The 12,054-nt window shown below is 31.0% G+C and overlaps 1 protein-coding gene across 9 annotated transcripts in view; it reads left to right on the plus strand.

The window, feature by feature from the left end:
* The window catches only part of LOC129951491 (GTPase-activating protein skywalker), a 130,642-nt gene that overhangs the window by 37,913 nt on the left and 80,675 nt on the right, over positions 1-12,054 (plus strand). For all 9 annotated transcript variants that reach the window (XM_056063660.1, XM_056063659.1, XM_056063668.1 and 6 more), the window contains one exon: positions 10,122-10,884. In XM_056063660.1, the coding sequence (XP_055919635.1) occupies positions 10,740-10,884 (145 nt within the window). In that variant the 5' untranslated portion in view covers positions 10,122-10,739. The remainder of the gene's footprint in view (positions 1-10,121; positions 10,885-12,054) is intronic.

Here is a 12,054-nt window from a genome sequence, read left to right on the forward strand (position 1 = left end):
TACAAATTTCTGAAATCATAAATTATTGAATTTGATTGTTGTATAATAACTCGTTGTATACAATGTCTAAGCCAAGCCAAGTGGTGGAAGTGATTCCACACGTTCCACGTTTTACGGGTATTTATATTACCACCTCGATTTAATAGTCAATGCATAATTTTTATTGAATTATTAAATAATTATATAGACTTAGAATTATGCAGGTTTGAGAGCTAGAAATGATGGCAAGTGTGTTGGGTTTTAATAATAATTATCTATAAGGTAATTTCTGTAAATGTTTTATGAATAAATTTATGAATTTTATTATTGATTATGAATGTACATTCTATAAGTTTTATTACTCATAGTCAGGTCAATGTTAGAAGATTTGTAAGTTTATCATTTTCTCATCAAGTATCTCGCATTAATTGTTTCTGTTAATAGAAATTTTATAGATGACTAAAAGTTGGTCTTAGTTCAATATAGGAACATGTTAACAGCAAAGCGTTAATAAAATTTGTAAATACAAAAATCAAGGAACTATAAAAGTCGCAGTTTTCTGAACACATTTCCACACTAAACATTCCCGAAAACTATGCCACCAACAATACTTCGATACATAATTCGCAATTAACACATTTCGAAAAATTAAGAAAAAAAAACATGTCACTGAAGAATACAATTTGGCATCACCCCTTTTATGAATTAAAAAAAAACTCATACAGTTAAGTGCAAATCAAAATCAAATTCAAATCATCTAGACGTCCCATAGAGGAAATGTGATGTTGACCTCTGAGAATGTACTTCCAAGTCCCAACTGTCTTATTATAAATTCAAGCAGCTGCGTTTAAATTATTCATTTTTTTTTTTTAAACATAATTACAAATTATCAAATGAATGCATACAATTTTGTCTATGGTTCGAAATTAATTTGCCTTTCATCTTTCACTTTTTTCAATGTTTTAAATTAAAGAAATTCAACTTGGAAAAAAAAGGAAAAGAAAAAGTTTTATTAATTTGAATGAAATTTGAATGAGTACAACAAATTGTTTTGTTTTTTTTTTTTGTTCTTTAATGTTTATTATGATACGAAATAGTTTAATTTTTTCTTGCAATAAATTTGTTATTTAACTTCCCATCAGAAGTTTTTGTATTGGGTACATTTTTTTAATCGAATTCTTATACACACTTTAGGGAAACCGTTTTTTCGTTAACCATATCTCAAAAAGCAACGAAAATATGGACTTCAAGTAAATACCATCGAGAATATGCAAAAAGCAATTTCAAATGCACGATTCGGTCGCCCGGACTTGCTCCTGTAACCAAATAGTCTGTGAAAAAGTAGTACCTATATTTTAAGATTTAAAATTTTTGCATTTTATTGTATCATTAATTCCATCTAGTGTACGTGGTTTTGACTCGTAAACCACTTTTTGAAGTAGAATAAGCCTTATTAGGGTTAGATACCAAATCAACTGAAGGCCCTGTTGGGATCTCCTAAATTGTATTGCTAAAATGTGCCTCATCCTTAGCTATTCCATTGACAGCCATTTTCAATCTATCGCTCTCGAAAGGTGAATTTTTAGAAAGTTGGAAACTGTCTTATATTATACCAATTTTTAAAACTGGATCTAAACTAGAAATTACAAATTATAGACCAATCAGCAAAATATCTGCACTTCCTAAGTTATTTGGGAAATTAGTCTGTGACGAGCTCACTTTTCAATTAAAAGATTTTGTATCCGATTTCCAACACGGATTTATATCTGGAATATCTACAACCACTAATCTTTCATTAATGACTAACTATATCATAAATAATTTTGAATCTTATCGTCAAACTGATATAATATTTACTGATGTTGCTAAAGCATTTGACCGCGTTAATCATCATATTCTTTTACACAAACTTTTGGAACTGGGATTTCATTCTAAGTTTCTGGATTGGTTGAAATCTTATTTAACTTCGAGAGTTCAAGTCGTTAAGATTAACAAATATCACTCTAATCAAATATTGGTTTCATCTGGTGTCCCTCAGGGTAGCCACTTAGGCCCTTTAATGTTCGCGTGCATACTTTCCGATAATATTTATTAGAGATATACTTACTAATCATATTAAATGTGCTCATCTTCTTGCACTTATATCTATTCGTGTTCCTAGTTTTTATTCCAGAGATAATATTCTTTTTTTTACGAACAATTTCATAGATCTAATTATGGTCGCAATAAACCGATTTCTCGTTGCATCAGAGAAACAAATTCAGTTTTTACTAGTGTGGACATTTTAAGAATTTGCACTAGATATACCATTAAAATGTATGTTTTAAATGTACTTAGATCTACTTGACGCTTGTATATATTTATATATTATTTTTATTTTTATTTTTGTATATATTATTGCAGTTTTATTGAAATATTGTTATCTTTTAGTCTATTAGAGAACTTTGTTCTTTGATTGATGAATAAATAAATGAAAGTCGTAATTATTGACGGTTACCTTGTTCCTCAAAAAGTAAGGACCAATGATTAATTTGTTTTGAATTTGCACACCAAACATTCTGCAAAGGTCATTCGTGGAGGCTTTAAGGGTTTTCTGCAGCATAATACCGGACATTTTGCTTATTTCAATAAATAACAGCATATCGTCATTCATTTCAAATAACAAGAGCATCTCTAAATCAAATTCTGAACGTTGGTGATTTTCAGTAGGTTTTAACTGTTGAACAATTGTCAACTTATAAGGATAGAACTCTCGGACGATTAATTGGTAAGGCCCTGAGCTTGTTTGCGCACCCAAAGTCGTGGACTTTGTGGAACAGCGGCTCTCACCCTTTCTGTATTTTTGGGAGTTATTACAGTACGTACGGGACCAGGTGGCCCCTGAATGAACGCTGTACTTTCACTACCGATTCATTTTTGTTGATGGGCCCTACGCGAATCATCAGGTATTATTTAAACAATACAATAGCTTGTTCAACAAAAAAAAATTTAAATCACTTTATAAGTTCCTCAGTAAATTTAAAAACAAAATAACAGGTCTGTGAAGGAGCTCTTTTGGAGAAACTCACACTTTTATTTTGTATCTTAAAGGAAACCAAATTGAGAAAAAAATGAAAAATTTAATATTGAGCTATTGTGCCGTTTTTCAGAAAAATCCAATTTTCTATATTTGACCAAAAATACATTTTTTATGACAACTGTTATTTTTTATCTGAAAAAAAAAATTAAAAAACGCCTAACGCTCTTTCGAAAGGGCGAATTGGCTGGACTCAACTAGACTTAAAGGAAAAGAAACAAAATGTTCACCATGAAAATTTTGTAAAAAGAAAAATAGAAAATGTAGAAAATGTAAAATATAATGACTGTTTTTTTTTTTTTTAACAAACAACATTAAAATCTAAATAAACTTAAACTGAATATGAAAAATATTAACTTAAAACTTTTTATATCTTTTTTTAAAAAAGTTGTTTTTAACTTTTGGTAAATTTTCAGAAAGATTCAATTGACAATTTGTCTTACTCAAAAATAAAACTTAAAAAAGTAGACAATTGAAGATTGAAGTCTCTTCAATTGTCTACTTTTTTAAGTCCTTTAGAAGACGATTAAATTAGCCACATTTTAAAGAGAGTTACTAGACGTTGCTTGTTAGCTTTCTTTTTTCTTTTAAAGAAAGCATTGATTTTGTTTAATAAAATAAAATGGTTTTTGTAATAGTTCATTAAATATAGCACAATTAGTTCATTGTAATTATTTTTGCAAACAATGTTCTGTTGAATAAGCCAGTTGCATTTCACCCTTAAACGATTCAGCCGTAATACTCGCACTTCCAGGAATGCTTATCAGTTTACCCTTGAGCTCATTTTCGGGCGTACTGTCAAGTATAGAGATTCTTTCTTAAATCGCACATCAAGAATGTGGAATGCTTTGGCCAGCTCTGTTTTTCCCTCCCATTTTGTTCAGAACTTTGAGACCAATGTGCATCGGTATCTCCTCTTAAATCCTTCCCTATTTTCCTAATGCTCGCACTGTGTTTAGATATAAACATGTAAAGGCTACTAATAATCCCTTGAGTGCCTGTAAATTATAAAAAAAAATTATTTGGCTGGTCAAAACAAATCAACTTTTAAAAAAATACATTTCTTTTTCAAGACTTACTAAAATATTGCTAGTATTTGGTTTCAGACCCCTTGTTTTTAATCACTTTAGCATATCTTCGTGTTTGGCTCGTTGCGAACACGACGGAAACCATTGGAATCCTTAAAATTAAATTTGGACTCATCCAGTATAATCCTCCATTTTCTAAAGGTCCAGTTAATGTGGTGATGAGCAAAACTTAATCTCGCCAGCTTGTTTTTGTTTTTTTTAGTCCACCATCAACATCTCGTCTACTAATTTTTCTTAGGTTCATTTCGAGTTGGGTTCTTATTTATCTCGATAATAAAGATGGAGGTAGTTTTAATTCCTAATGTTTTGGTCAACACTGTATGTTGTGTTATTTCCAACCTTCTGATGAGCCGTCATATAAGTTTAATAATTCTTTATCAGTCTGCGAACATATTTCATTTAAAATAAACTATAAATATAAGTTTATTTGTTTGTAACTTACAATCAAGATCAAAATATCAAATACAAATTAAAAATACAAATAAAAATATAAAATCTCGTGATGATGAGAGAGAACACCTTGGCAAGGTCACAAAAATACTTATGTATGTATAATTTCATTTAGGTAGAAAAAGAATTATTCATTTTGAATTTACCATAATTATGCACATGATGCTGCATACACCACACCACATTAGAATCACAGTTTTCTGCTGTTTTTTTTTTCAATTAATTGATAGAGCACGACATAAAAGTCAAATGCAATTAATGTCAAATAAAATTTAGAAACGAAAAAATGGAAGCCCTAACTAAGTTCTATAATTATTTCAATAGAATAATGTACTACAAATATATATATTTTTTACATAATAATTTCAATCAAGCAAACATACGGTTCAGAGAGAGAGTGGGCCCGTCATTTAATGGATGGCTTTCACATGTCTAGATGATTATGTACATCCCCATATCCCAAACCACATGCCCTTCCCTCTTCACATCATTTTCTAAACATCAAAATTTTATATTCTAATGGGAATATTCTAAAGCGGAAGATCAAGACAAAAATAAGATGAATTTTACTATCGGCAGAAAGTTAACATCTTAATTTTTGAGGCTATAAAATGTTCTTATAGTTCTTTTTGGAAGCTTTTTTTGGAATGCTCAAATGAAGACGTTAAAGTGGTAATAAAATTCCCTCGCTTTCGACTTACTGGCGACTACGTCAGATTTTGGCAATAATAAAGTTTTTTTTTGTTTTGTTTTATTTATTCAAGACAGCACAAAGTGTCCTATTCACTGGGACTATGAGGGATGAGCGATGTGTACGTGTATTTCTCCCTTTCATTGGAGACAATGAAAATTATGTCTTTGTCAGATTGCGTGAACTTAATATGGGCTTTCCTCATTTTCTCCTATAAATTGGTACAAAAACCAACAACAACACCAACAATGAACATCATGACATTGAATTGAATATTCAAAATTGATATTTCCGGCTTTGTTTTGTTGTTTTTGTTTTTCGTTAACTTTGCCTAAACTGTTGCAGTAATTTACAGAGAATGAATCTTGTTGTGTACTTATGTGGTTAAACATGTCACAATTAAGTTTATCATATGTAACCTTTAATTGCAGTGACAAAAGTTTTGTACTCGTATTACTACAGAAAAGGGAAAAAGTTACGGAAGTTTTGTTGTTGCTGTTTTTGTTTTAGTAGAAGAAACAAAGTAAAGTACAGATAGTAGATGATTTCCTTTGTTAAATGAGATGGAAACAATAAGGAAGAATTATAATCTCAGTTGTTTATCCTTTTAATGTGACGATTGTGATTTTTCTTCTCTTGCTTTGTAGGCATATTAATCTATATGGAATATTAAAGGGGGTAATAACCTTGAGTCATATAAGGGTTGCATGAAATACAAAAAAAAAAAACAAAAACCTCGATTGTAATTATTTGGGAAATATGGAAATGAAAATGCGTTGTATCACAAAAATAGGTAGTTTTGAGAAATTAAATGCTGTCATTTCCTGTAAACATGCTTCCAATATTTGGTTTGTAAACAATTTATATTTTAATTGGTTCAAAATTTGTGAATTGAATGATATAAACTTTTACAATTTTCTAATATAAAATTACTAGCATCGAGTCTGTAAAACTAAATGTACTACTTTATTGGTAAAAGCAAACATGCCCACGGCTTGCTTTCCAGGAGCGCATTCTGGCATCCCAATTATGTAAGATCTTGTTGATAGTTAGTAGATAGATGATAGATGACTGTCATGCCAGAGATCTTGGGTTCAATCCTTGCATATGCCATTTTTTTCACGTTTACTGCCTCTTACCATGAATTGAAAAATTATCCAAGCGTAATTTTTGTCTTGAAAATTGCTTTCTCAAATTAGCCGTTCGGATTCGGCTTAAATCTGTAGGTCCCCTCCAACCCTGACAACATTACTCGCACACAGGAATGGTTGAGTTGTAAGTCGCTAGGCCCTAGTTTTCAACGGACTGTTGCGCCACCCAATTTTTTTCTTTTTTGATAGTTTAGTGCTGTAGCTCACAGGTTGTATAATATTGGCCTTAAGTGCGTAAATCGTTTCCAGATTGTTAGCGTTACATTGAATCTTTATAATAACTCATAAAATTAAAGTAAACGGTGATTTTTTAAGAGCTTGAGAACTTTAAAAAAAAAAAAAAACGCATAAAATTTGCAAAATCTCATCGATTCTTTATTTGAAACGTTATATTGGTCCATGACATTTACTTTTTGAAGATAATTTCATTTAAATGTTGACCGCGGCTGCGTCTTAGGTGGTCCATTCGGAAAGTCCAATTTTGGGTAACTTTTTCGAGCATTTCGGCCGGAATAGCCCGAATTTCTTCGGAAATGTTGTCTTCCAAAGCTGGAATAGTTGCTGGCTTATTTGTGTAGACTTTAGACTTGACGTAGCCCCACAAAAAATAGTCTAAAGGCGTCAAATCGCATGATCTTGGTGGCCGACTTACCGGTCCATTCCTTGAGATGAATTGTTCTCCGAAGTTTTCCCTCAAAATGGCCATAGAATCGCGAGCTGTGTGGCATGTAGCGCCATCTTGTTGAAACCACATGTCAACCAAGTTCAGTTCTTCCATTTTTGGCAACAAAAAGTTTGTTAGCAATGAACGATAGCGATCGCCATTCACCGTAACGTTGCGTCCAACAGCATCTATGAAAAAATACGGTCCAATGATTCCACCAGCGTACAAACCACACCAAATAGTGCATTTTTCGGGATGCATGGGCAGTTCTTGAACGGCTTCTGGTTGCTCTTCACTCCAAATGCCGCAATTTTGCTTATTTACGTATCCATTCGACCAAAAATGAGCCTCATCGCTGAACAAAATTTGTCGATAAAAAAGCGGATTTTCTGCCAACTTTTCTAGGGCCCACTCACTGAATATTCGACGTTGTGGCAGATCGTTCGGCTTCAGTTCTTGCACGAGCTGTATTTTATACGGTTTTACACCAAGAACTTTGCGTAAAATCTTCCATGTGGTCGAATAACACAAACCCAATTGCTGCGAACGGCGACGAATCAACATTTCACGGTCTTCAGCAACACTCTCAGAAACAGACGCAATATTCTCTTCTGTACGCACTGTACGCATTCGTGTGGTTGGTTTAATGTCCAATAAAGTAAACTGAGTGCGAAACTTGGTCACAATCGCATTAATGGTTTGCTCACTTGGTCGATTATGTAGACCATAAATCGGACGTAAAGCGCGAAACACATTTCGAACCGAACACTGATTTTGGTAATAAAATTCAATGATTTGCAAGCGTTGCTCGTTAGTAAGTCTATTCATGATGAAATGTCAAAGCATACTGAGCATCTTTCTCTTTGACACCTTGTCTGAAATCCCGCGTGATCTGTCAAATACTAATGCATGAAAATCCTAACCTCAAAAAAATCACCCTTTACAAAAAGGCTAGATCGCTGCTCCAAAGAGGCCAATTGACACCTTGAAGAGAACTGATGATACCCAATGGTAGGTGAACATGCTCCTCAACAATAACGTTCGATTTTTCAGAGCTCCAGATACAAAGATTAATCACTGACTTTTGTATGTACAAAATTCGACCAGAAAACAGCTGTCAGTTTCAAAATAACTAATTATTCAAAAAGAAGAAACTAGGGCTATCTATAGAAGCTGTTTTTACGAGCTTTGAAGAAATATTACTTTTTGATACACAAGCTCTTCATTCATTCCACATTCTGGATGTTCGGTTAAAAAAGGAATCTCTGTACTTGAAAGTACTTAAATAGTTCCGTAAAATATTGCGATAAAAAAGGTCGACTTTAAAATGAGAAATAGTAAGATGGAAATTTGTGTTAGCATTCCTTTCGGTGATCTACTCATTGTGTAAAAATTCTCAAAAGATCTTGAGTCTTAAGTTTCGGGATCTAAGTTATGGACAGCGAAAATTCTGAAAATTTCTTTTCCAAATTTTACTATTTCGATAGTTTTACTTTCAATACAAATTAATTAAAATTGAAAATTTGAACATTTCTTGACATTTCAAGGTCCCTGGAATCTAAATCAAAGATTTCAAGGAAGATTCCTGTGTGTGAATACGTACGTGATGGTGATTTTCGTCGTACATATCTCAAGAACCAGTAAAAATATCATCTTCAAATTAATTTTGTGTAACACATTATAACATGGAAAGATGCAAAAGAGACTTTCAATAAAAACATTGAAAAACTAAAAAATAATATTGTTCACCTTGAATGACATCTTCTAAAACATTCAAAAAATTTAATTGACAGGTTTTTTTTACTAAACAAATAAAAACCTAAAAACTTATTACTAAAATTTGATACAAATTGATTTTTGTCCAAATATTTTGACAAATATTAAAGATATTGCCTTCAAACTAATTGTATCTTATAGAAATACATATTTTTTAATATTTATGAACGTTTTTAGAAAAATCTAACTATCAGTTTTTTTATTAGAAAAATAATAATCTACAATTGATTCGAATATTTCGAATTCGCCGTGAATTAAAGCCAAGTGAAATAAGGCAACATTTGAAGAAATAAAGCCAATTTCCAACAGCTGGTTTTATTACATTTAAAAAAAGTGAAATAAAGCCAAATTTGCCAAGTTTTGCATTCGTAAAAAAATTTGAACTCGAGATTATAAACAAACTAGATATTATAAAATGTTCGGGAAGTCGGCCGTCAGCCAGAACCGTTGGGTCGATTGAGTTCTAACTTTTAAATGACTCAAATATATTTTTTGATCAAACATAAACATCGAAATTCGAAAACGCCAACAAAGATTTGTTGAAAATTTTGATTTTATTAACTTGGCTTCTTTCAATGTAAAAAAAAATATTATTTTTGTGTTGCTTCAGAAAGGCACCCCGCAAAGAACCTTTGATTTGTTTTTGAACTTTCTCAGGAAATTATGATCCAATATAAATCAAAAATGTCTTATAATACAATTTTTTTTTTAATTTTGTCTAATAAAACTGGGACAGCATTTTTCAACGAAATATGAATGTTTTTTGAGAAATTTAATAACATTTAAATTTTTGAAGCAACACTCGTTTTACTGGCATATTATTAAATCTTTAAATAGATACTCGGGAAAGTTTGTACGATCCAGGAGTGCAACTGTGATTGGTTTTCTGATAAAAAGATAATTTAGTTTATCAAATTCCGTTTTAACATTACTAAACGCACCTCTTACTTAAAAAAATATGATACGTATTAGAAAACATTTTTTATAATTTTGTTTTTAAAAATAAATAATTTTTTTTAACAAATTTTTTAACAACTGGAAAATTAACAATTTCTTTTCATTCCATCGAACTACAAACTACTCGTAGATATATCACAACAATATTAATCATTTTTATATATAATTCGCAAGCAACACCCCGCAGGGATTCAAAACATCTTATAAAAACAATTAAAGTGCTTAAATATTCTTAACATGTATTTTTGAACATCTTTATAATGTTTTCCTGTTTTTCTTTTTTTTTCAGGATCAAAGAAAAGTATTAGAACATTGCGGAAAATGTTATTCGAAGATCTCACATAAGTAAATATTTTTACGAAATTCAATGATGAATTCAGCACGACATCATCGCATTGGAGTATTTCTATCTCCATAAACTATACAAAGCCAAAACGAAAAATCCAAAAATTAAAATTCATTTTTAGAATAAACAATAACACACAAAAAAAAGCAACAAAAACAACAAGAAAAATCGTCTTCGAAAATTTTATACAATTTATTAAAAAAGAAAAAAGAAACTGCAATCAACATCCTAATATCTAGTCACTATATAAAAGTCGAGGCAAAGAAGAAGGAAAATAGTACACAAAAACAACAACAAAATAGATACAACAAAAAATAAAAATCGAATTATTGAAATAAAAATTTATTAAATCAATTTATCTCAATAAATCTATACCTACATAATAATCCTATAATAAAATATATCTGCGCATAAAGCAACAATTAAACACAACGCCAACGTTTAAAAATACATATAGAGAAAAACTCGAAACGCAATTACCAAAGATTATAATTTGTATTTTTTTTTTAATTAATAAATTTACCCGAGGAAAGAAGAAGATTTTCAAAAATTGATCCAAAAATGCCATATAGTCGGGATGCATCGGTTAATGCCGATAAATTAAGCGGAATCGAGGAGGAAAGCGATTTGTATGAGGGTTTTGCTCCTCACGTCGATACATCGGAAATTAAGAATCTTGACTATCAAACCAATTCGAAGCAATCAGGTGAGTGATTTTATGAATATTTTTAATGTTGTGTATTTATTTACAAAATATGTGAGGAAATAGGTTTTAAAATAAATATTATATATTTTAAAATAAATAATTTCAATATCATTAAAATCTATTTATGAAACGGAAATCTGAAGGTGTAAACATACATTGCACATTGTAACCGTCACAAAATGATTTAGGAAATTTGTTAAGAAATAAATAATAGTGGCCTCGCGAATCAAGGTAATTTGATTTTTTTAGGATTCAGGTTTTCCCGGAGGAATTGTTCAATGCTCGGAATTTTTTGGAATTTTTTTTGTATTGCCAGACAAAATTTGTCTCTTAACACTTTTGGTAGACGTTATCCCAAAGTCTTTAAAATTCAGACTCTAATTGTTTGGGGTTTGGTTTTGCGACTGTGGTGCAAAAGGTTTATTATTTCTGACAATAAAGGAATTGTCTGGTGTATTAAACTGACAATTTAAAAAATTCGTCTGATAATGGCTGACAATTTTAAAAATTCGTGTGATAATGGCTGACGTTTCTGACAAAAGTGTCACAAATTGTAAGTTAACACAATTTTTAAGATATTTGAGACATATTTTTAATTGACAGATCTGACGGCGTTAAGTCTTTTCGTCCAAAACCATAGCGCCCAAATTAAAAATGTCATAGCGCCAAAACTATTTTATTAACATTTTATTGTTTTACGATTTGGGCTGTACCTTTGGGCATTAAAAGTTTTTTTTTAAGGTTTTTTGGAATTCCAAATTAAAAGAAGTGTTAGGTTATTCATATTGCTTAAGAAGAAAATGCCACAAAGCCCAAAGTAAATGTCATGTTGCCCAAATAAAATTTAAAATATTATAACTCCCAAATTACAAATTGCACATCACCCAAAAGATGTCATGTGTTTCAACATACTTTTAAAATGCTAAATAAGTCTAGCTCCCAGCATAATTTCGTGTAAACGTTAAAATATTTAGGGGACCCATGCTGTCCCTGCCTAAATATGAGCTTTTTGACGTTTTTCTAGAGATATTTCTAAAACATTTCTCTTTTTGGGCTTTACGTCGTTTTATTATTTGTGGTATTATGTCGTTGTGTGATTAGACTTATAAAACGACAGAAATCGTAATGCCAGCCATATGTCACAAACCCCCAATTCAAAATGAAAAATTC

The sequence above is a fragment of the Eupeodes corollae genome, chromosome 3 (genome assembly GCF_945859685.1).
Source record: "Eupeodes corollae chromosome 3, idEupCoro1.1, whole genome shotgun sequence".
NCBI lineage: Eukaryota > Metazoa > Arthropoda > Insecta > Diptera > Syrphidae > Eupeodes > Eupeodes corollae.